Source organism: Peromyscus leucopus, chromosome 18, assembly GCF_004664715.2.
Source record: "Peromyscus leucopus breed LL Stock chromosome 18, UCI_PerLeu_2.1, whole genome shotgun sequence".
Lineage (NCBI taxonomy): Eukaryota > Metazoa > Chordata > Mammalia > Rodentia > Cricetidae > Peromyscus > Peromyscus leucopus.
Genome location: NC_051078.1, coordinates 22,598,282 through 22,625,194, shown reverse-complemented (window position 1 = coordinate 22,625,194; position 26,913 = coordinate 22,598,282). Strand labels below are relative to the sequence as shown.

Sequence of the window (26,913 nt, the reverse complement as noted above, 5' to 3'; positions counted from 1 at the left end):
AGCAAACTGAACGATAAGAATAAATCAAAAGATAGGAGCTCTGTGGAAGGAGTAAGATTCGGGAGAAAGAACCGACTTTTATTTTCAGTATGGTAACTCTAAAATGCCTCTCAGATACCCAAAAGGAAATAGAAATGGTAGGCATATATGTAAGTCTGGAGTTCTGTGGAAAGATAGGTAGGCTTCATGTCTTAAAATTTTTAATTACTCATGACATTTGTGCTACTGAGAGCTAATAAAAACCTTTTGATTTGGTTCTTAATTTTTTACTAAATTATTTATAGACTGATTATCTATATATTGGCATCAAACTACAGATAATAGAAGGCATACATTATTGGAAAACCATTATTACATTATTTAAAGACACAGAATATGCTTCTGCTGATCACTTTAATAATGTTTAACATCAAATTTTATTGCATAAGGATATTACTTTAAAAATAATGTATACTCAATAAAACATTTGACATGCTACTTATAACACAATATGTTTTATCTTTACATATTATAAAGAAAAGCAATCAGATAAAAACGTTCTGAGGAAATATAGAAGAAGCAGTTTTAGATTTAGCTAAAAACTTAGCAATTGCATGGCTTATTCAAATATTTCACTGACTCATTTTTAACTGAGGTCACCTGAACGTAGAACATATCTTAAAACCTTCTTACATAAAGCAGATAAGTATAAATGTCTTAGGGAGTCAGGAGAAGTTTTCAGAGAAGAGTCAGCATGCGGGACAGAATTTCTCAGGTGGTAATGGTGGAGATGCTAAAAGTCAAGTTTGATCTAGTTCTAACAACAACAAAGAGAAGAATTGCACAATGACTTGGGGACTTTCTGTGAGGGACTTACAAATAGCTTGTGTTACAATGAAAAGCTACCAAAGTGTGACATGGAGAGGCTCGGGAGGGCGTTTTAACAAGTGTAGTCGTCTAATTATTCAACAGGAAAAAGGAAAATTCACAGAATCCTTATTTGTCAAGGAAAGAAGTAAGACGCTAGCAGAAGAGTGAGATCTGATTTTTATCTCTGCCATTGCTGGTTAAATCCATAAGACAGAAAAATGAATGGCAAAATCATTGACTCTGAGAAGTTGAAGGAAGTGGAGAGACAATGATCTTGGTCAACTTCTCTCCTTATGCATAAAGGTGTCTGCAAGTTTGTTTGTACATCCAGCATCTTCTTGTTTTACCAAACATTGACCCAGGGATAGAAATGAAGTAACACTGTTACTATAATTAAGAGTTCAAACCCATAAATTTAAAATCAAAGGATAGCCATTGGACTTGACCATGAGTTCTTTAAAAGTCGAGCAATTTATTTGGCTGTTACAGAAGAGGGAAGAAGAGACTTGAAGAGCTAGATTTACTGTTTTAACAGCAACATTAAAACAAAGCACCTCTATTCCTGCGCTTGATAAAAAGGAACATGGAGATTAAACCACATAAGTCAACTCTCAAATCTGAGAACAGATCCTCATCAGGAACCAACCAAGAAACAGGTAATTGGGGCCTTTCAGTAACTGCTTTCTGCCACAACTCTGTGAACTTAGAAGAGGAATTTGAATTCCATGTGAAAAAGTAGATACCTGGATTTCTGGTTACATAGAATACCTGGATTTCTGGTTACATAGAATACCTGGATTTCTGGTTACAGCATTAGAAATTAATTATTTGCATTGTTGTAAGCCACCCTTTTGTGATAGTTTGTTATACAGCATTGGGAATCTAGTATCATTTTCATCTATAAAATGATGAGTTATGCCGGGTGGTGGTGGTGCATGCCTTTAATCCCAGCACTCAGGAGCCAGAGCCAGGCGGATCTCTGTGAGTTCAAGGCCAGCCTGGTCTACAGAGTGAGATCCAGGAAAGGCACCAAAACTACACAGAGAAACCCTGTCTCGAAAACAACAACAACAACAAATGATCAGTCACTACTTCTGCAGCATTTGATACAAACTCAGAACAAAGTGAAAGTCACAAATCTCAAACAGGTCTTTATAATTAACTCAGAAAGAACTCTATTAGTTTCTACAGATTTTATTATTCCGAACTGATGTCTAGTGTACCATAATTATTCAAGTCTGCATTAAAAATATAATCTAAAGGAGTTCTATCTATTTCCCTTACACTTTTACTCTAATATTCTGTATAAAAGATCTAGAAAATAGACAGGGAGAAGTCCATGAGATCTCAGCCCTATACCAAGGTCTGCAAGTAACTGAGGAATGCTGAATGTAGGAGAAATAGTTTTGTCCAGGGAAGAGTACACCAACTGGTTATCTAATACCAAGTGGTCAGCCCTGAAAACATACACGTGAGTAGCATTTTACATACTGAGAAGGATACATTTATTAACATATATGTATATAAGTATACATATATGCATGTAAGCAGTAATTAGTGAGAAGAAAAGAGGCCATGAATTTGACAAAGAGCAAGAAAAAGTATATGGAAGGGTTTGGAGCAAGTTTCAAAGTTTTTAGAAGTGAGAAATGATGGAATTATATTATAATCTCAAAAGTTAAAAAAAGATCTAGAAAAGAATTGCCTCTGTACCCATACCAATAAAATATTAAATAGAGGAGAGATTCAAGATGGCAGAGACAAGCAGACGCAGGTAGGCCTGTGGCAGCGGCCCGCAGAGGTAGACGGGTCCGGCGGCAGCGGCCGACAGGGACATTTAGGCCCGGCGGTAGCTGGCGGAGACATTCAGGCCCAGCGGTGGCCCACAGAGGTGGACAGGCCCTGAGGCAGAGATAAGCAGACGGAGGTGGACGGGACCGGCGGCGGCGGCCGACAGAGACATTCAGGCTCAGCGGCGGCCCACAGAGGTAGACAGGCCACGCAGCGGAGACAGGTGGACGCAGGTCGGCGACCCGCGGAGGTGGAAGGGCCCGGTGGCAGCGGCCGACAGGGACATACAGGCCCAGTGGCAGCCAGCAGAGACATACAGGCCTGGTGGCAGTTCACAGAGGTGGATGGGCCCAGCAGCAGTGACAAGCAGAGGTAGGTAGGCCCGCGGCGGCAGCCAGCAGAGACATACAGGCTCGTTGGCCGCCCGCAGAGGTGGAAAGACACAGCGGCAGCTGACAGGGACATACAGGCCCAGCGGCGGAGACAAGTGGACGCAGGTAGGCCTGTGGCAGCGGGCCACAGAGGTGGACAGGCCCGGGGACGGAGAGGGACGGACACAGCTTGGAACGGGGATGCCCCTGGCCCCAACACCTGGGGAAGAGGCTATCTCCGTGGGTCGGAACCAGGGCGAGTTTGGACACTCCGTCTGGGGACAACCCAGGGCCCAACTGCTGATCCTGTGAAACCCAACAACTTGGAGGTGTTGGTGAGACTACCCCACTCAGCTGAAACCCATCTGGGAGAGGATTCAGATGCCTACAGTTTGAAGTCTGAAGAAACAAGATCAGCTGAGGAGTTGACAAATGAACAAAACGTGACCTGGGAACACAGAAGAAGGTGCTACCCAGTCACCAAACCAGATCACCAGAATCATAAGTATATAATTCACCGACTGAAATCAGCTGTCCCTGAAGAAACAGCCCAATAGCACCAATTTAACCAAGAACCCCTACTAAACCAAGACTAAAAATTAGAACAAGAGAGGCACTCTCAGACACAGACACCACCTGCACCGCACAGAGGAAAAGATGAGTAGATGCCAGTGCAAAAATACAGGCAACAACATAAAGACCTATATGGCAACATCAGAACCTAGTGATTCTACACCTGCAAGACCTAAACATACCACGACAGAAGAAACAGAAGAGATCAACCCTAAAAATGACTTTAAAAAGATGATAGAGGCCCTTAAAGAAGAAATAAAACATTCCCTCAATGAGGAAATAAAAACTTTCCTTAAAGAGGAAATGAAAAACTACCTTAAAGAGGAAATAAAAACTTTCCTTAAAGAGGAAATGAAAAACTCTCTTAAAGAGGAAATAAAAACTTCCCTTAAAGAGGAAATGAAAAACTCCATTAAAGAGGAAATAAAAAAACTCCCTTAAAGAAATGGAAGAAAAAACGAACAAAAAATGGGAAGAAATCAAATCAAGCCAAGAAAAAGCAATTAAACAGATGAAAGAAACATTCCAAGATCTGAAAAATGAATTTGAGACAATAAAGAAAACACATGCTGAGGGAATGCTGGAAATAGAAATCCTGACAAAACGAACAGGAACTACAGAAACAAGCATAACCAACCGATTGCAAGAGATGGAACAGAGAATCTCTGACACTGAAGACACGATAGAGAAAATAGATTCGTCAGTTAAAGAAAACACTAAAGACAAAAAAGTTGTAACACAAAACGTCCAGGAAATTTGGGACACCATGAAAAGACCAAACCTAAGAATAATAGGGATAGAAGAAGGAGAAGAATACCAACTCAAAGGCACAGAAAATATATTCAACAAAATCATAGAAGAAAACTTTCCTAACCTAAAGAAAGAAATACCTATGAAGATACAAGAAGCTTACAGAACACCGAATTGGCTGGATCCAAAAAAAAGTCCCCTCGCCACATAATAATCAAAACAATAAACACACAGAACAAAGAAAAAATATTAAGAGCCGCAAAGGAAAAAGACCAAGTAACATATAAAGGTAAACCCATCAGAATAACACCAGACTACTCAATAGAGACTATGAAAGCTAGAAGATCATGGACAAATCTCATGCAGACACTAAGAGACCACGGATGCCAACCCAGACTATTATACCCAGCAAAACTCTTAATCACCATAGGCGGAGTAAACAAAATATTCCAGGATAAAACCAGATTTAATCAATACCTGTCTACAAACCCAGCCCTACAGAAATCACTAGAAGGGAAAATTCAACCCAAAGAAGCTAAACACATCCATGAAAACTCAGGCAATAGATAATCCCACACCAACATACACCACAGAAGAAACAAGCTGGTGTAGCTATCCTAATATCTAGAGAAAAAGGATGTTTCAAAAGAGAAGAAGTCTTGTGGCAATGCCTCAGTGGTCCAGGTAACTACCAGAACTCAGAAAAGTTGGTTGAACTTGGGATTGACTGGGAGGCCAAAGATTTAAAAAGCAGAAGATTCTCTCAAGACACAAGTTGTGTGATAATAGTGTGTTTTGTGTGTGTGAATGAGAATTTGTAAATGTTGAATTCTAGGCTTCGAAAATCATTGTCAGTGCAGATTAAGCTGCAAGTATTTATGCTTTAAAACTTAAATTATAAAGCTAGTTACGTCTTTCTAACAACTAGCTTTAATGTTTATGAGCATATTTTACCTACATTACCTTTTCAGGATGTTGAGAAAGATGCATCACAAGCACAGGCTGGAGGCTGGGGGCTAGATGGTTTTGAGGAAGAGGTCTTGGTGGACTCTTTCATAGAGCAAAGGGAAGCAATGCCTACTGGGAAATGAGCTAAGTTTTAATCTAGTCTTTAAGATTAGAAGTCAAAAACAAAAATATTAAGGAAAGGAAAACCTAATTGATCTTTGAAGTATTGTTATGTGGAATTGAGTGGGACTTTTGAGGCCTTTCTTCCAGAAAACAAGGACTTGGTTGTCAGGCCTATATTAGGCCTAAACCTTGGTGCCATGTAGTTGTACTTAAATCATTTCAATGGAAAGTGTCTTAGTGATTGGAACTTCTAGTGCAGTTTGGAGTTCTTCCATTTGAAAAATGTGATATTTGCATGGGATTGTTTGAATCTTGTTTTCTAGTCCCTCCCCATCACCACCCTCATAGTCTGAAGGTAGATTTTTCTCTTGATAAAGGAACAAAAAAGGTGAACATCTTGTTTGTAAATAGGTATCTAGTAACTAGTGGTAAACTTGAAATGGTAGAATTCTTTAAAGCCTAATTCTAGATAGCCTTAAGAAAATGTATCTTAATTACTTTTGAACCTGTATTCACCTTGTTTTTTTCAAATATCTTAAGTTATATTTTCTTTTTCAGAGCTGCTTCTTATTTGGGGCTACTTTTTTTTTTTTAATTGAGGCGTAATTCATAAAAGGGTATATTGTTTTGATGAGACTTTTTACAACTGTGGCTGGATGTCTCTCTTTAGTCTTCCAAGAAGGGCCATTTTACTTTTTTAGAGTTACTTTTAAAAGTCATGAGGTCAACAACTTGGACTACTATGCATGTAAGTGCTAATGCAAATTAAAGCCCAAGTTGACCTCCAGCAGCAGTTCATTCTATGTTGACAGTGAGAGAACACTTTGCCTGTTAGGATACTGTTACTCGTGGACTGAAATGCTGAAGAAACCCCTCCCCCATTTTGTTTTTTTTTTTTTTTGCAAAAATCAAGATATATTCTAGGGTTTCCTGGTTGACCTCAACAGATAAACTGAGATGATAGTCTTAGTTCAGAAATGATCTGAATGTAGATTTACAGTCTACGTGTACAGCTGGCTAAGTGAGATCGCTTTCACAGTTCTGCATGTATCCCATCGGCTCCCCATTAGTCACTGAACTCTTAAAACTGGTATTGTAACATTATCACAATGTTTTGCGCCAATTTTATAAACTTTACAGTGCAATATGTGTTCCTTTTCTGAGGCAAACCAAAGGTATATTTCTCAATGTTCTGCTGCTATCAGCAGCGTTGATGGAGGATTTTTATACATTTGTAATAGATAGAAATAAACCAGAAAAAAAGAAGAAAAAAAAGTGGTGGAGGAAAAGGTGAACACTGCAAGAATACTCAAAAGGGCTGAGAGTTGCAAACGCCAAGAATGGCTTTGCATAGTAAATGGAATAGAACAACTCTGAACTATAGCTTACTTTTCCTGGTTTGGTCTGACAGAATGATTGAATGCTTTTGTACAAAAATCAGAGCCTTAAAAACAAGGATTTGGTGAGATAGTAAAATGGTGTGCCACTTTGGCAAAACAGTTTGGTGGTTGGTCAAAATGCAAAACATTGTTACTCTGTTACTCAACAATTCTACCCTTAGGAATATATCCTCAAACTACTGAAAATGTGCACCTATGAAACATGTACATGAAGGTTTACAGCAGTGTGTTGCTAATAGTAAAAAAGTTAAAACAACTCAAATAGCTATCAAATACTGGAGAGAAATAAAATGTGGCTTATTCATACAATAGAATATTATTAAGACATAAAAATGAATGAGAAACTGACAGATTAAATGACTTTGGTGAACCTTCATAATTTCATTTGTAGATCTTTCCATTTCTAATTTATAAATACATTTGGGGTTATAAATTATAAATGTACTGCCTCCTGTCAACATTGTATACTTCTATTTGATGATTTCTGTGTCAAGCATTATATGGAAATGTTTCCAAGTATTTTCTGTATTAACTGTGAATGAATAGAACAAAATAAATTGCCTGTGATGGAAAAAAAAATAAAGAAAGAAAGAAAAAAATTAAAAAATATATTAAATAATAATTATATAATATGATGAGCTACCATACACATAAAAATATCAGTGTGGATACTGGCTAGTGTCTACCATGACCTAGGCTAGTCATTTAATAAATATTTTTGAACATACAATTAAATGAATGCATACAATGGGGTTTTATTTAGATGGCTTGAGCAAGCTCTGCTGCCGAGAGATAATTTAGTAAGAGAGCAGACATGAGAAGTAGCATGCCAGATGAACACCATCAACTTACAGTTAGACTCAAAGGGAAAACAGAGCACGGCATATTGGAAACACTCCATGCACATGGAGAAGGATGGAAAGAAAGGAAGTTGGACACATGGGGGTGGGGTAGAAACACATGTGAAGCCTTCTAGACTGACTTAAGTTTTTAACTGTAGCCTAAGTGCAGTGAAGAGATAATACATTTTTTTAAATCTTATTAAAATTTACATTGCTCTTTGTCAAATTCATTGCTTGTTCTGCTTGGGAGCCAAGTACTATGGCCCAGATACTTTTCTTTTAAATCTACCTCCAATCACTCTTCCCATGTTTTTTCCCCCTCGAGGTTTTTAAGCCACTAGGGGTGGAGCCAACCAAGAACGTGGAGACTTGCAAGACCCAGGTAACTGCGGCTTTCAAGGGCAAGAATTTAAACTCTGCCACAACTATGAGTTCTAGGGAGAAGACTCTGGAGTGCATATGAAAGTGTACACTAAAGAGCAGACACTAGTCAATGAACTAGAAAAGGCAGAGGAGGTACTGGCCCCTTCTCATTGTAGACGCAATTGCTATCTGTAGCTCTAGGAGCAACATTTTCTTTCAACTTTCAGATATTAGGAAATGGGACTTCCATAACAAAATTTGATGCAGAATAAATTTTTCAGAAAATTACTGGCTCACAGAATCTAGTATTCCCCAGAGAAGGAAATTTTAAATTGAGTCACACTTTTGCCTGACAAAGAAACAAAGTCCATATATAAAGTTTTCTTGCTGTGAATAGAGGAAACATCTGCTCATGGGCTGTATACTGTCCTGTTTCGTACCATAGGACAGCCACATAGAATCAATACTGAAGAGTGTGGCTGCTTAGCAAGTATTTGTGTGAATAAATTATAATTTATTGCAATAGTCCTTAGATTTTGATGTGGCATCAATTACAGCACACATTTTTCCATTAAATGTATCTAGAAAGATGCACTAGAAATGATCAGACCCCAAATGTGTACTGTTATGCATGGATAATCTATAACAGGGCAACTTCACAAGTACTCATAAGCGACCAGCAGTAACCCTTATTTAGAATGAGTATCTTCGCTTTGATGAACTGTGTGTGGAACCAGACCATTTCAAGGCAACCGCCCTATTGAATTACAGATACAAAGAGAATTACACTCGCTTTAGCATGGAGAATCAGATTTCCATTCTTGAAGAATGACTGAAAATCTCAAAACCTTTTCTATCCACAGATGGTACTAATTTGAACACATCATCCCATGCTTCCTGGGGTAATCACACAGCTTGCTTAAATTTTCTAAACATGACTGAACTGTGATGAAGCGATCAACATTAATGGCCAAGGCATTTAGGAAATTACATTTTTATTCATAAATTATTTGTATCAGCAAAAACATGTTCATCACAGTTGAATTGAAGAGTTTGAAGAATTATGCTTGATACAGATTTAAATATTCCCCAGACTTCAGGGACTGAATTATAGTATCTACTTAGAAGATGAAGTTTAATTGAAATTTAAATATGATGTTAATTTATGAGTGTCACATTTTAGAAATTGCCAGCCTCTTACCACAGGATACTGATGGTAGTTTGATTTGCTTTCCCACAGCCTGGTTAGGTACACTAATGTGCAAAACCAAGTTTTAAAACTTCATTTAGGCCAGGCAGTGGTGGCGCACGCCTTTAATCCCAGCACTCAGGAGGCAGAGGCAGGTGGATCTTTGTGAGTTCGAGGCCAGCCTGGTCTACAGTGCGAGATCCAGAAAAGGCGCAAAGCTACACAGAGAAACCCTGTCTCGAAAAACAAAAAAAAAACAAAAAAAAAAAAACAAAAAACCCAAACAAACAAACAAAAAAAACCCCTTCATTTAGTTTTAGAAGCAACTTTCAGTTGCTAGAATGTTTATATGACCTATTTTAAAAGAGAGTTACAGAAATACAAGCACGTACAAATATGAGTTTGCTAAAACTAACATATATGGCTCAATACTAATATCAAATTTTCAGTATATCAAGTATAAATTTTGCACTGACTTGAATTTGGTCAAAACCATGCATTAAACTATGCTGATACTGTGCTCCCCCAAATATTGTGCACCCTAATAAACTTATCTGGGGTCAGAAAACAGAACAGCCACTAGATAAAGAAGCCAGAAAATGGTGGCACACATGCCTTTAATCCTAGCATTCCAGAGGTAGAGATCCATCTGGATCTCTGTGAGTTCAAGGCCACACTGGAAACGGCCAGGTGTGGTAACAAGAGCCTTTAATCCCAGGAAGTGATGGCAGGAAGCAAAAAGGTATTTAAGGCATCAGGACAAGGAACCAGAACAGGGTTAAGCTTTTAGGCATTTAGCTGAAGTTCAGCTGAGATTCATTCCAGATGAGGACACAGAGGCTTCCAGTTTGAGGAAACAAGATCAGCTGAGGAATTGGCAAGGTGAGGTAGCTGTGATTTGTTCTGCTTCTCTGATCTTCCGGCATTTACCCAATACCTGGCTCCAGGTTTCTTTTTATTAATAAGAACTTTTAAAATTCATGCTACATTACACATTCATCTAGACTTTTGGTTTTTCAAGACAGAGTTTCTCTGTGTAGTTCTGACTGTCCTGAAACTCACTCTGTAGACCAACCTATCCTCAAACTCAGAGACCCAGCTGCTCCTGCCCTCCAAGTTCTTATATTAAAGACATGCCCCACTACTGCCTGGCTTCATCTCAGTTTCATAGGTTACAAGTGTAAATGTATAGGTTCTTTTTCATAGATACATAAAACAGCTTATTTTATAGAAACAACTATAAAAGGTGTATGACAACAGACAAAATTCAATAGAAGGTATTCCAGAAGGTTGAAAATGAATAGCCATATATAAATGGCAATAAAATATTTTCTAAGGGATGGTAATCAGCCTAGGTATATGAAAAATAGCTGTCATAGGATGCAATAAGAAACTGGGGGTCGGGGTGCAGTGTTATTAATGAAAAGCAGTGAAAGATTGGGAGAGGCGTTTAGATTATGACCATAGGTAACAGATAAAAACCAACAGAAATTCTCTGGGAAATATGAAGTTGAACAAAATACAATATGTAATCTAGCTGGTTATAATGAAAGGTAATTTTAAAATATGCATTTATTTTTATTTTATGTGCATGGTATTTGCCTGCATGTATGTATATGTGTCACATGTATGAAGTCCTTGCAGAGGACAGACGAAGGCATCAGATCTCTTAAAACTGCAGTTAGAAATGGTCGTGGTTTGCCATATGGTGCTGGGAACAGAACCTGGATCCTCTACAAAATTGGCAAGTGTTCTTAATCACTGAGCCATCTATTCAGCCTGTGAAATGTAAATTTTATAGAAACCAGTTATATGTTGTGTATGTGAAATATAATACAGATCATAAAGATAAAGAAAATTATAAATATCACTAAGAGGAAATACAAAGGAACATGATGTATTGGGTAGAGAGGAAACTGAAACACAATGAAATTAAATGAGCCCAGCATTGGGTTAATAGAAACATGGATATTGCAGAACGAAGCCATGAATTTGGCTCTGATATAAAAATAATTCAAAGAGAAAACCAAAGATCATAAATCTCCATAATCATAAAGACGAAATAAATGAAGAAAATGCAATAATCTCTGGCACTGAAATATAAAATATTTACATACATTCATATATCTTCTACAGAATCATATAAAGAGCTTATAAAAATCATATGAATGTTTAGTAAGCAATGTCTTAAACAATAGTTTTATGCAGTAAAATGTGTATTTAAATTTAATTCCTAGAAGGAACTCAGATTAATCTATAATGCCTTGCCAACATTTGTACCTAGTAAATTTTATTTTAACAATTAAGGGTATAAGTGGAAAAAGTAATATATGTATAGCTAAATTAATGGATTCCAACAAGATGCGTGCCACAATATTAATCCTGACTGAATGATTATTTAAATTTTTCCTATCTTCAAAGGACTATATCTCTACTGAAAGAAACATTGATTAAAAGATGTATACACAAAAATGCCCTGGCTCCAAAGTGTAAGAAAATATTCATAGTAAACAATTAAGAATTTTAAATCTTTAGGACTCCTGTGAGAGGTAAGATGGGGAAGAAAAGAGAAGAAAAAGATCAGTAGAATCTCTAGTTACCAAAATATATACAACAGAATGTGTAATAATCTATTTAAATACACATAGACCACTAAAATGTAAACACATATCTTGTGTATCTATCACCAAGTGTGCAATGTGATTTTCCACACAAAATACTTCCTGTGATTAGAATTGTCAGAATAATGGAGCTCAGATACATTGGTTTGCAAAAATAATTTTGAAAGAACCCCAAACTAATAATGATATATTCTAACCTACACACTGGATAACTTTAGGGAACTATGATCTGATCATGCATACAAAACATGCATACATGTAAAATTAAATAAATAAATAAGTAAATAAATAAATAACTATCAAAAAGTCAGTCATAAAAATATCTGCTCTAATACAAAAACCCAAAGCTAGATGACTTCACGAGGTAGCTCCATCCAACAGTTTAGATTGAAAAACATAAAACTATTTGTGGAAATAAGAGGAAATTATTTCCCAACTTCTTTCATTAGGTCAGTATAAATATTTACAAAATTCACTACAATAAAAAGAAGTAACAATTAATAACTTGATCACAGATACAATTTCACACAACATATCAGCAAATCAAGTCTATCTGCATATACTAGGATAATTCATCTGATCATGTAGATCTCTCTAAAGAATGCAAATTTCAGGTAACAATTCAACTAAGTCATGTCAGTTTTCATAGCAATGGTATAAAATATTATTATTATCTCAATAAATTCAGAGAGTCAAGTCCAAAATTCAATACCCATTTAATAATAAATCAGCATGGTTAACTAGAAAAAGCATTTCTCAATATGAAAAATGCCACTAACAGAGAGCCTACAGCAATAATACATAAAATAGTTAAAGAACTAATCCTTTCCTATACCTGAGGAAAACAAATATGTCATGATTTATCCATCTAGCCAGTGTAGTAAAACAAGATAAGTCACAGAGTTAAAAAAAAGAGGCAAAAATTCGTTGCATTGTAGACTATATGGCATTTTAACATATTAGAAATTCTAAAAGGATGGATTTTAATGGCCTTCTACAACTAAGTAATGAATTTATGGAAAGTACTGAATATGAATTTATCAAAAGCACCAGATATAATTATCAATATTAAGATCAACCGTTTCTATATTTTGTAGCAAAGTGATAACTACAGTTTAAGGACTTCATTTTGAGTAACATAAAAACACTAAACAGAAATATTTTAGTAAAAGACAAATAATTATTTACTGAAATTAAAGACCAAAAAGATGAAGAACCATTCTCATTGTAGCTCCAAAATGTTAAGAAGTCATATCTCTCACATGTATATCCATTCATTGAAACATCAATAACAATGCTGTATCTGCATTTGAAAAACGTAAGATGATTTTAATAATAAAATGTATATGGAAATGTAAAGAATTAAATGTAGCTAAAGTTTTGAAAAAGAACATGTTTGTAGAACTTATATCTGGTGATTTCAAGAGTTGCTATCAGAGCTGAGAATGTAGCTCTGAGGATAGGATGCTTGCCTAGCATACATGAAGCCCTGGACTTGAACCTCAGCACCTTTAAGCCAGGTGTGGAGGTGCAAGTTTGTAATCCCATCATTCTGGTGTTGAAGGCAAGATAATAAGATCAAGGTCATCCTTGCTATATAGTGAGTTCAAGGCCATCTGGGGTTACAAAGGATCCTATCTTAAAATAATAAGACCTTATAAAGCTATAATAATCTATGTAGTGTAGTTTTATGATAAAGATGGATAAATTAATGGAAGATAGTCTATCTAAAATAGACCAAAGTGGTAAACTCAGTTTATTTTTGAAAAAACTTCCATAAGAAAAGATTTAGAGAACTATTTTTCAAATAGTTTGGAAAATTTTAATAAAATTGAAAATAGTACAAAAGAATTAATTTTTTTAATCATACTTCATACTACATTCACAGAACTTTAGAAGCATAATGGGCCTGGATGTATAATCTAAAACTAGTCAATCTATATAATAAAACTTAAAGCAATATACTTTTGGTGATATTGTGTTCCCCAAAATATTGTGTACCCTATTAAACTTATCTGGGGTCAGAGAACAGAACAGCCACTAGATACAGAGGCCAGAAAATGGTGGCACTCACGCCTTTAATCCTAGCATTCCAAAGGCAGAGATCTATCTGGATCTCTATGAGTTCAAAGCCACAATGGTAACAGCCAGGCATGGTGACACATGCCTTTAATCCCAGGAAGTGATGGCAGAAAGCAGAAAGGTATATAAGGTGTGAGGACCAGGAACTAGGCCTGGTTATGCTTTTAGGCTTTTGAGCAACAGTTCAGCTTAGATTAATTCTGAATGAGGACTGAGAGGCTTCTAGTCTGAGGAAACAGGATCAGCTGAGGAATTTGCAAGGTGAGGTGGCTGTGGCTTGTTCTGCTTCTCTGATCTTCCAGCATTCACACCAATACCTGGCTCCAGGTTTGTTTTTATTAATAAGACTCTTTAAGATTCATGCTACATATACTCATGATATTGAAATGCAATATACTCATGATATTGAAATGAGCACCAACTTCTTAGGTAAGAAAGTAAATATATTAACATGAGATTAAAATTTTCAATAGAAAATAGGCACTCCTGAAAACATACATAAATAACATTATACAGACTGATCAGGTTATATTTAGGATATCTACCTATTCATATATGAGTGTAATAATAACATAAAAATAGGCTATGAATTTGAAAGCAAGCAAGAAGCACCTAAGGGAAGAGGGGTACATGGGGGTTATTCAAAGGTAGGTAAAAATTATATAATTACATTATAATCCCCAAAAAAAACTTTAAAAAAGAAAGTCAACCTAGCAAGTGAGAGTAATATTTGTTAACCTGGGCCCATAGGAGCTCAGAGAACTGAACCAACAACCAGGGAGCCTGCATGTGACTGACCTAGACCCTCTGAATATATGTGACAGTTGTGCAGCTTGGTCCTCTTGTAGGACCCTTAACAGTGGGAGCAGGACCTGTCTCTGACTCCTTTACTGGCTTTTGTGAACCAGTTCCTCATACTGGGTTACCTTGCCCAACCTTAATACAAGGTGAAGTGCTTAGTCTTACCACAGCTGGATGTGCCATGTTTTGTTGATGCCCATGGGAGGCCTGACCTTTTCTGAAGAGAAACATGAGGAGTGGATGGGGGGACAGAAGGGAAGTGGGAGTGAGGGACTTGGAGGAGAGAAGGGAGCAGAAACTGTGGTCAGGATGTAAAATAAATGAATAAATAAACTTTATATGTAATATATATATATATAGTCTGGCTTGGACCTTAAGTGGTCTCCAAAAGTTCCATATGCTAAAGAGATGGTCTCTAGCCTACTGGAAGGTAAAGATAAGCTTTACAGACATGCCATTGAAGAGGACATTGGGACTCGACATTTCTCTCTTCACTTCCTGGCAGTCATGAGGTAAGTGCCTTTGCCTTACCATACATTCTCCTTCTTTGATGCACAGACCATAAGCAATGTGTGGCAAGTGCTGATGGACTGAAACTCCTGAAAACTCAAGACAAAATCAATTTTTTACTCTTTTAAATTGTTTAATTCGGGTATTGGCCCCAGCAACAAACAGCGGACTAGCACAAAGATTATATCCAAAATATGCAAGGAGCTCCTGTAACTTAATGTTTAAAAAGACAATTGAAGTTAAATAACATTTGTCAAAGAATTGAATAGAAACCTCCCCAAATGAGGTAAGGAAGCCTTCACTTTACCTTTCCAGTATGATTGAATTTCTGTTGCTACAGTTTGATAACCTGTCCCTCAAAGTATGGTTCTTGTTTCTTACAATGATGTGGTAACTATGAATAATTCTATGAAATAAAAATGGTCCTGCTAGTCCTCTCATCATGAAATCACTACTAAAATTTAACAGACAAATGAGAAATTCAGTAACTAGTCATATTTCTTTACTTCGCTTACTGTTCATTATGAATTGATTTTTCAGTTCTGGCCTAGGCAAAGAATGATGCAATTATGTGAATTCTTTGTCTCCTAGCAATAAGTTCACGTGGTATGCTGGACCAACCAACCACTACAGTTGTGAAGCATTGGTTGAGTAAGGAATGTTTACAATGCTGTTTGTGGCACAAGAACTTTAGATAGGCAGTCAGAATAACTAATGGAGATGAACTGAATGTAAATGAGGAATGTAGTTGTGTTGAAGAAAATAAAGGATGATGACCTATAGGAAGTAATATCAACAAAACCCCAACAAACATGCAAAGAATAGCCTGGCAGTGGTGGCACATGCCTTTAATCCCAGCACTCAGGGGGTAGATCCAGGCAGATCTCTGTGAGTTCGAGGCCAGCCTGGTCTACAGTGTGAGATCCAGGACAGGCACCAAAACTACACAGAGAAACCCTGCGTCAAAACAAACTAACAAACAAAAAATGCAAAGAATAAAATGCCAGAAAATCCAGATTCTGAAAACAATGTAACAGTTAACCAGACACTATCCTATTCCTATGTCTAAAAGTAACAAGGGAAAATCTACTCTTGATAAATTTTTGAAAGAAATAAAACAGTAATTTATGCCAGATATGGCAGCTCATGACTTAATTCTACCACTGGGGAGGCTGAAGAAGAGGCATCATGAATAGAGATGTGACCTGTACTACATAGTGAAGTTCTGCCTCAAACATAACCAAAAAATATAATTAAATTAATAATTTTTAACATTTTAAATTGCACTATACTGAATGATAACTGTTCTTTTTGGTAAGACTATAAATAATTTTAATATTTTTCATGTTTATTTACAACAAGTAGTGTGGTGGTTTGAATAAGGAGAGTCTGCATAGGCTCAGGTATTTGAACACTTGGCTCCAGATGATGGTGTTTGGGGAGAATGAGGAGGTGCATTTGCAGGAAAAGGTATGTCACTGGAGGTGGGATGTGAGAGATGGAAGGGTTGCTCCACTTCAGATTCACTCTGCTTTGTTCTCACACATGAAGATGTGAGCTCTCAGCTTCCTGCTCCTGCCGTCTTGCCTGCCACTTGCTGTCATACCTTCTTGCATGACTGACTGGTACTTCTCTGGAACCATAAGCTCAACTAAACTCTTCCTTCTATAAGTTGCCTTGGTCCTGGTGTTTTATCATAGTAACAGAAAAGTGACACATTCGGGCAGTTAAAAGTATGGTAAAACACACACACACACACAGAGAGAGAGAGAGAGAGAGAGAGAGAGAGAGAGAGAGAGAGAGAGAGAGAGAGAGAGAGAAGATCAAAGGTCATGTATAGTTTTCCCATTTAATACTACTAAGGTTGGTTTATTGGAAGCCAGGCATGCCTTTAATCCTAGTACTCTGGAAGCAGAGGAAAGTGGATCTCTGTGAGTTCAAAGCTGACTTAGTCTACATAGTGAGTTCCAGGTCAATCATAGTTATATAGTATATATAGTAAGGGCTATCTTACTATAAAAAAAAAAAAAAACAAAGAAAAAGAAAGACTGCAAGAACATTGTTATGATCTCACACTAGCTGACAAACACTGACTGTTCATATGTGAATATTTAACAACTACATGAAAGTATAAATATCTATTCATGACACTAAGTTCAGAAAAACTCAGGTGTCCGCCAAAAGCAAAAAGAATCATAAATAATGGAATGTTTCTATAATAGGAAAGAATCTGACAATGAATAAAAGTTCTAATTTGTATTGAAAGAAATAGATAAAACATAGAAGAGCACAAGAGGTTTAAGAACAACTAATATTAATCTTTATGGATTGACATGAGTGCAGTGGCTGAATTGAGGAATAAATATGTAGGCAGAATTTCTATGGAATAAGGAAGCAGTCTACATGTTGACTGGAAGTGGTAATGTGGGTGGGTATATGATTCTTTCAAAACTCACTTAACTTTTACAACTAAATTTTTGTGCTTTTAGCCATATATAAATTCCCCATTAGTATAAAGTACAATAAAAATGAAAAGAGAACAACCTTTCTATAAAAGCACAGAAAAATAATTCTAAATAGGGGCGGGGGAGGGATTGAGACAGGGTTTCTCTGTGTAGCTTTGTGCCTTTCCTGGAAGTCACTTGGTAGCCCAGGCTGGCCTCAAACTCACAGAGATCTGCCTATACATCTTTTTTTTTTTTTTTTTTTTTTTTTTTTTTTTTTTTTTGGTCTTTCGAGACAGGGTTTCTCTGCGTAGCTTTGTGCCTTTCCTGGAGCTCACTTGGTAGCCCAGGCTGGCCTCAAACTCACAGAGTTCCGCCTGGCTCTACCTCCCGAGTGCTGGGATTAAAGGCGTGCGCCAGGAGATCTGCCTATACATCTTAGAGACACCAAAAATCTAGATGTTGGTACCTTTGGATATAAATCTGGATTTTTTTCAAGAAACACACACACACACACACACACACACACACACACACGCTTTAAGATAAGTCTAATATATCCACTCCAAAGGAAACCTGAGTATGTCAGTGATGACTTTGCCATTATTTGTTACGATGAATTTGCAGGCAAAGTACACAAAGTACTTTTAACAATAGCTCACAGGGCAGCTCTTAAGGAGCATGGCTTCTGCACTCAGCCAATAATAGCACAACATCCAAAAGACACACTTTGTATTAAATTTGGAGCCCATGCTTTAAAAATGTTAAGCTCCTTCTATGTAACACTGCATCACTAATGTGCTTGCATATAGGTAGTTTTAAAATGAAGGCAGGTTTGCTGGTTCATACCTGTCATTGCAGCCTTCCAAAGACAGGGACAGGAGGTTTGTTACAAGTTTGAGGACAGCCTGGTCCAAGGAGCAAGTTAAGGCCAGCCAGGGTTACAGAGACCCTATCTCAGAAAAACAATCAAGCAAAGTTACAATACTTATTTGAAAGAAATATATCTACAAAGAATTAATATAATTAGTAACAAATTGGAAAACTAATTACTAATTTTAAATGCATCCTTTAACTGGTATAGATTTAATTACTTTATGTAGGCTTTTCATTACTTTCCTAAAACTGCAAGTTTTAAGATAGTAACTCTTCATCATAAGTTAATCACAGAACTAATACAAGATTAATTTGAGGTTGTAGTTAACATATGGTGAAATTAAAATTAAAATTGTAATATACTAATATACTAAGAAATGGGACTTTCATTTGATTTGAATTCCAAAAGAATTTTATTGTGGATAATATTTATTATCTTACATTAAAAAATAAAATTCTTCTTTAAATTTGTAGTTTTGTAAGCCAAGGAGCTTTAGTATTTAAAGTTTGCGAAGCTGAGATTAATAGTATTTGTATGACTTATACGAACAAATCATTTATATAGCATTGATTTTAAATTAAGTGAAAATGAATATATTCCTTTGAAACGTGCTTTTTCTCAATTCATTTATTGAACATCTCAGAATATTTATAGTACTGCTAAATGTTGTCTATACAGTTTATAGTCTCATAAAAGTAATAAGTACCCTTCTGAAGCTTTCCAGTACTATATTTAATAGAAAGGAAAACCAGATTTTACACATATACACAGCTTACTTAAAACTGGAAGTAAAAAAGAACAAGAGAAAAACAAGGGAGGAGGTTGATATGTCAAGGCTGTTCCAAAGAGTATCAGCTACATAGAGCAGGAATGGAAAATAAGGTAACAGGATATGCCCTGACTCCTAAATAAGTCTTTAAAAACTGCCTGAAGAACAGCTGGCTTTAGCTGGAGCTTGGATGAAGCCAAGAATGCCTTCCTGGAGTTCACTTAATGAAGGATATTAGAGTAACCTGGAGGTCAAGGAGAATTATACATAGTAACCCAAATTCACTTTTTAAAAATTTGTGTTTAAAAGAACTTTTAAATTTAGAATTTGATACCTAGGACTGTTTGAAAATACCAAACATTACCTCTTTGGAACTGGTCCAAGTTGAAAATATGTGGCACAAGTCTAGGAATGTTAAAACATTTCCCACAATGCCTCTGTGTTTAATAACTCTAGGCACACTAACTTGCAGTACTTTTTGTTTTGTAGATCAAGCACAGATTTGAGGTTACAAATTGTTTGCCTAAGTTTTCAATCCATATTTGAACAAAACTGTATTTACCCTCATCTGGATAACTATTACTGTAGGCTTTTAAATAGAAAAATCTCATGATGGAACCAAAGTTTTCTATTTTACCTTGTGAAAGAGTGTGTGTGGGGGGGGGTAAATTCCAATAAATACAGATAATGTTCTGAATTTCTAAGACAGGGAAGATTACGAGGCAGGAGGGGTGTTCTGGATTAGTGCTAGCTCTGGTCAGAATCAGCCACAGAGAGTCAGTGCCCACTCAACCTCCTGCCTTCTCTTCATTGCTCATGCTTGCAAAGCCAAATTGCTGAAGTCATTCTCAAGAGGCACTGAAGGTCCAACTTTGCATCATTAAAACTTTTGAAGCGCCATAGATGTGTTTGCCTTTTCACTCTTCTCTACAGGACCTCGTACAATCCATCAACTCCTGTCTCGTGGAATGGGTATGAAGATCAACACGAAAGCGTTTAAAGGGACACACTCGATGGGACTTGGAAGATGGCGAATTTGTACTTTCCCACTTCCCCCACTGCCGACACCTACAAACAATAAGGAGGAACAGAGTTGACAGAAGGACACGTGGGACAGCTAAAAAGGGGGCGGGGCTGGGACAACGAGTTGGGGAGACCAGAGGAGCCTGAAAGACATTTTTTGAAATGAAATGTCATAATGATATCTTATGCCTTATATGCTACTTTAAAATCTCAGTCAAAACATGCTCTGTCTAAGCAGGGTGCTCTTGTAATCACAGCACTGAGAGACGGAGACAGGAGGATGGATGCCGTAGACAGTAGACAGCTAACCTGGCCCCCGGCAAGTTCCATGCTAGTAAGTAGCCCTGCCTCATAAAACAAAGTGGATATCACCTGCTGAATGACATCTGAGATTGTCCTATGCTGACTTACACACATGCACGTGTGTTTATGTACAGAGGGGAGAGAAGAAAGAGGGAGAGAGAGAGAGAGAGAGAGAGAGAGAGAGAGAGAGAGAGAGAGAGAGAGAGAGAGAGAGAGAGAGAGAGAAAGAGAGAGAGAGAGAACCCCTGGAAAGAATGTATGTCAAGGTCAAACATCAGACAGCAAGAGAGTGAGCCAAATTTGATTTCTTCTTATGACAGGAATAAGAACAGAGTCTGTGACTCAGAGCTAGCTGTACACTGTGACTAATTTTCCACCATAAATTAGAAGCTCGCAACAGCTCTGAAACCGCTTCCATCCGAACAATGAGTTCCTAGCTCTTACTAGCATCTCATCAACAAGCAATCCATGTGAATCCTGATAAAAAATTAGATACCTAACGAGGATTGTAATCATAAATATAATTATATACTAGACTCAACACCTAATTTTAAAGATGAGAAATACTTTTGAAGCACAAATTAATATTTCATCTGAATGATTCTTCTTAATTACGAGAAATTTTACATTTGACTGGGAGGAAACAGCTCTACTTTTGCCTGATGGGTATGTGGAAATAATATACAGAAATAGAGAAAAAGCCCTGATAAAAATAGCTACCAGAATAATACAAACCATTTCTTTCTTTTACCAACTTGTCAGTGCCTAGATCACAAGTTCCTTCTGTCTCGGGACTTTCTGCCAGAAATTTTGAGTAAACAAAAACAAAACCACATGGCCTCTCTAAGCAAAGAGCAAAAAGTAGGATTAAGTGTATTATTACCTACATCATCTCATTTACATGAAAAAATGGTGTGCTAATATATAAAATTCTGACTTCAGAAATCTGGACTGAGAATTGGCGGTTGTCCATTCTGAGACAGATGTCAGAAGAGCAAACTATGTGGGTGCACAAGAAGTCATCCAAGATGTCAATGACTGACCAATTCTTTATACCTCCATCTAGATAGACTTCCAAACATGAATTAAGATCCATTCAAACTCTTGAACAAATAGTTGTGACAAAGATTTCGACTCTGAAGTCAGGTGCCTGTATATCTAATGTACACTGAACTTTGGTTGTATCTTGGCTCTGTTAACTGAAATCTGCTCTGTTCTCTTGACTGGCTTTAATCCAGAACACGAGTATAGTTAAAATAATAACAAGCACTCTCTCTAGTTCTTGAAAGTCTGAACTTCTCATTTATTTCAAAATTATCCTTTCTTTTTTGCCAGTTTTCCTGTCTAGACTGCTTATGAACTTTTTTTAAACCTGGTGTTCCCTCATTAAGACCACCTGTGTAGAGCTGAAAATATTTCACCCACTAGGAAATTATTTTTCACCCCTTGTTGGACCTATATGAAGCCATTCTTCTGTCCACAGACATATCTGTATTCTCTAGTCCAGTACTTCAACAAATTTATGAATGCCTGTGGTAGGCTTCAGTGTATTGAGTCAGATACTTCATCACTTGAGGCTTTGACGAAACAAGATTGGACTATAGGAATCTGGACCACCAAAGCTTGGGATGTCATTGAAATCTACAGGTCTTATATTTGAGCTGAACTTTACTAGTCTGTAGTATGTGCTTAGCTACTGTTTCCTAGGATGAATAAATGAAGTCTATTGTGCTGAATAAATAAAGTTGGGCTAGAGACATCTACTATATGAGGAGGGATGGTGAAGGTGTAAAAGTACATAGTACTAGAGGATAGAAAAATTCTAATCGGTAATAAATTCTGAGATAGAGTTTCTGGAGTGTGAGAAGAGATGAAGCAGTTGAAAAAGTGAGCTACCCCCACACACTGTGACTTTCAATATCACCTCTACAGTTCAAACAGCCAAGTCTGTTCTTTAAGTAACAGATCTAAACTGTCACAACATAGGCCATCTAAATTGTATGCTAGGACCAATTCAACTGAAGGCCTTAAGTGGAAAGACAAAACTGAAGAGCAGGCTGGATAACTGTGGATGATAAGACCTCTGCAGAGGCATCATAGGAAGCAGTAAAAACACAGCACAAAGAACTCTTTAGTCTGCCATGTTCTTTTTCTTTTCTTTTGAACCTAACTGCTACCATTGTATGCTAGACTCTTAGCTTTCAATGATCCACAGTCATATCACTCCTGTATGTAAATATGTTCCTCCATAGGAAAACTGGTAAAGTATCAACCCAAGACATATCCAAGATGACCAAGCAGCTGCAACCATCATGAAAGGGGAATTTACAGTTGAATCACTTCTATTTTTTTTCCAACAGCATTCAGCAGCTTGAATATGGATAAAGAGTGGGATCTTTTCAGAGTTAAAGATCTTCCTCTGAAAAAGATCATGACATTATTTGAAACCTAAGAAGCAGAAGATGCCATTGCAATACGCCATTCTAACCTGCAAAGGAAGGATATTGTGAGCTCAGAGGAGCTTTGCATTAGAAAGGAGAGTGGGAATTAAATGGATGCGGACACTGGAGAGGAAGGCAGGCCTTTCTAAGATCTGAGTTTGTATTTTCAAAGATAGAAATGTGAAGTCAAATTAGGTGATGAGGCTTTCACCAGGGGCCGGGGCTGGTAAGATAGTCCCGTGATGAGGAAGTGTCAGTGAAGTGGTAAACAGTTAGGGTCTACCACAGCTCTCATCAGGGCTGACAGCCAGAGAAGCCTTGTTATGAAGAATGAGTCCAGTAGGATATGGAGAATGAGTCTGGTAGGATATGGGAGAAGGTAAAAGGAAGGTAATAGCACAAAGAAGCAGTGTTGAGAAGCTGTGACTGTTTCTTCTTACAGACTAGAGCTGAGTAACATTTTCCTTTTGCTCAGATGGTCTGAAAGGAAGATCTGTGTGTTTAGAAAAGGAAAAATGGATGCACAGGACTCTGATACGTAAGTTTTAAGAGTCCACAGAAGCACCAAGAATACCAAGAAAACAATTATTAAAAAGATATATTCTGGAAAGTTTGCATGTTAATTTCTTTATTTAAATAATAATAAAACACACTCAATACATTAGAGGGTTTTATCATTATATAACTGCCTTTGTTTCTTCCTTTCAATGTCCCATAGTGAAGATGGTTAAATATGCATTTACTTGGTCCTCAGAGATCACATATGCACTCATTTGGTACTCAGAGATCACATGGGTAGGAAGCACATGCTTCCTTTTCTAACAAAACTTTTATATTTTCCTATAAATGTGCTATAGTGGTTGTGGAGGTGGCTATGTGTGTAAATCGCCTGTCATTCAAGTGTTAGGAGCAAAGTTTCAATCCCCAGAACCTATGTAAATGCTGGTTGGGCATGGCAACCTACTTGTTATTTAAGAGCTTGGAAGGAGGAGGAGATGTGGAACCCCTAGAGCAAGCTGGTTAGCTACAGTTGCCCTATCAATGAGCTCTGCATTCAACTGAGAGACACTGACTCAATATAGAAGGTGGACATGGATCAAAAAAATGTCAGCTTCAGGTGTCCATAACCATGCACAAGTGTGCATGTATGTGTATGAACTCATACATACATCCCCAGACACATACAAACACACATACACAGAGATAGGCATACCTACTGCACAGACACACTAATAAAAATAAGTGTCATGTAACTACTTTTGACAAATATATGATATTATTTATGAATAGCTAATAGTTTCAGATTAGTTACCTGCTTCATACTAGTTGTCATTAGACATATCAGGCGAGTTATCAGGCTAGTCCTATACTGATGAACTGCTCAGGTTAGGTACCAGTTTTGCACTACTTACCTATTTCAGCTTCCATACCTGTTTCAGATTATTTGCCCATTTTATATAAGTTACTCATTTAAAACTAGTAAGCTGTTCCATACTACTAATAGTTACCTGTTTCATGCTATTTATTATTCCATTCTAGTAACCTGCTTTCGTGTAAGTCATCTATTCAAGGTCAGTTACACACTTCATACTATTTCATGCTAATTAATGACCTATTTTGGCTTAGTTAACTATTTTACACCAGTTACCTGTTTCAGGTCAGCTACATACTCCATACTAGTTACCTGACTCAGGGAATGTGCTGACGTTACACGTGGTCTCCTTGCCTTCACCAGCTGAGGTTGACGCTCTTACTTCAAAGATGTATGATGTATTGGCCAGAAGTTTGGTGAAAGTATACATGTGGTCTTGGGGAGAAACTTTTGTAGAATTTCCTTCAAATGTTATCATATAGTGGATAATTATCCCATTTGCTTTCCTGGGTGGATCCCACATCACTAATACTGACTGCCAGTTACGTGCCATACACTCTATATTCTGTACAACATCTGGAACTTAAGGGAAAAAAATTTGCTCAAAGTTAAAATTTATACACACATAGTAAATTGTCAAACTATGAAACCAAGAGCTAAAATGAGATTATACAAAGAAAAAAATTAAAATGTAGTATGTCAACTTTTCCAATATGTGTATAACAAGTTCTTAACATAAATGGCCAATGGACCCTTTTCTCACCTATCTTGCTAATGCTTACAATATTGAGTCTTTAATGGAATATTTTCCTAGGTCCAAGAAGCAAACACATTCTCATAGTTTTGGAAATGGGTTGGCCTTGATCAAGTCCAGGCAGTCACGGATGCCAGCTTTCATAATTAGGATGATACAACCTTCTCAATAATTATTACAGAACATTTGCAGCACAAAACTGTCTACTATCACTGTTCCAGGCCCAACAGTGATGGGAATTCCATAAGCAAAATTTTACTGGGGTTCTTTGGAAGAACAGCAACTATTTTGGAAGTGAGTAGAGATATTATTTAAAGGGTCCTTGGTTTTTATGTTAGAACTTCTCTCAATTTATTTGACAATAACTTCTTTTCTCTGATGTCCATTCTATGTAGTTGACATGAATGAAGAGTATTACCCCATCCATGAGAATGATTATAGTTTAGAGACACTGACTACTTTCGCTGGAAATAGCCAATAATGCCCCCTAGTTTCAGTATTAATAGCATAACTTCATTGTTATGCTAAGATGAGAATAATGGAAGAAAATCAGTATGTGGTTGATTCACAGATTACAAACTGTTCATAGTAGAAAAAAAAAGGAATGCTGCTGTTACATAAATGTGATTTAAAGAAAATTCAAGAAATCTATGACTTTTCAACAATTGTTCTCTGGTCCTAAATGCGTCTCTTATAAACCTTTCTTTTGTACGATGAATACATCAATGCAGAAAGACAATACTAAGATGTGTCTGACATACACAAATCAAAAGTTTTGGGAACATCTCCTTAACTGACTCCAAACTCCCAACAAATAGTTAGCAATTAATATATAAAAATGGGCCGGGCGGTGGTGGTGCACGCCTTTAATCCCAGCACTCGGGAGGCAGAGCCAAGCGGATCTCTGTGAGTTTGAGGCCAACCTGGGCTACCAAGTGAGTCCCAGGAAAGGCGCAAACCGACACAGAGAAACCCTGTCTCGAAAAAAACAAAAAAAAAAGAGTCAGATGGTGGTGATACACACCTTTAATCCCAGGACTTGGGAGGCAAACTCAGGTGGATCTCTGAGTTTAAGGACAGCCTGGTCTACATATACATATATGTAAATTTTATATCACTTTTGCAATCAGAGCATTATGTTTTGTAATATAACTTCATTACTGAAAAAATAATCTTATACAGTTTATGTAAGATAATCCTCAACTTTTATTCATTCTGTGTGAACATTACTAAATATTTTATAGGTTGAAAACCTTTAGATATTTTCCCTCAAGCTGATGCACACATCCCCTAGTTATTGCCATCATTTCCTAAATAAAAAAAAAAAAAAAAAAAGGATGTTGTTCCAGTTGGGTTGCCAATAAGTTCTGAAGGTATGCTCCACCTATTCTGTCTGGATTGTGACTTCTTCATTCAGAGCAGGGAATACTTATAATAATATTTATACATAATTGATTGCATGATAAACATGCTAATAAGTAAGATCTAACGGATCTTTTTTAACTATTTTAGAGCACTCCTGTAATGTATGTGACTAATGTGTGTTTCCTTTCAGTTGAAGCTACAGAACTTGGAGGAATCCTGAGCCTTTGTCAAGATTACACACCCAACAAGCCACGCAGCTCAGATTCTAATTCAGACACTGGTTGCCCAGCTCAAGCTTTATCTATTCTAAATACTAGGGATCTGATTTGTCTGTAGGCATGCTGTGAGAGAA

The 26,913-nt window shown here is 37.0% G+C and overlaps 1 protein-coding gene across 1 annotated transcript in view; it reads right to left on the bottom strand.

Annotated features, from left to right (window-relative positions):
• Positions 1 to 26,913, bottom strand: part of Ptprq (protein tyrosine phosphatase receptor type Q) — a 188,215-nt gene that overhangs the window by 86,968 nt on the left and 74,334 nt on the right. Inside the window, exon 25 of the mRNA XM_028873029.2 lies at positions 24,755 to 25,024. Coding sequence (XP_028728862.1) covers positions 24,755 to 25,024 — 270 coding nt within the window. The remainder of the gene's footprint in view (positions 1 to 24,754; positions 25,025 to 26,913) is intronic.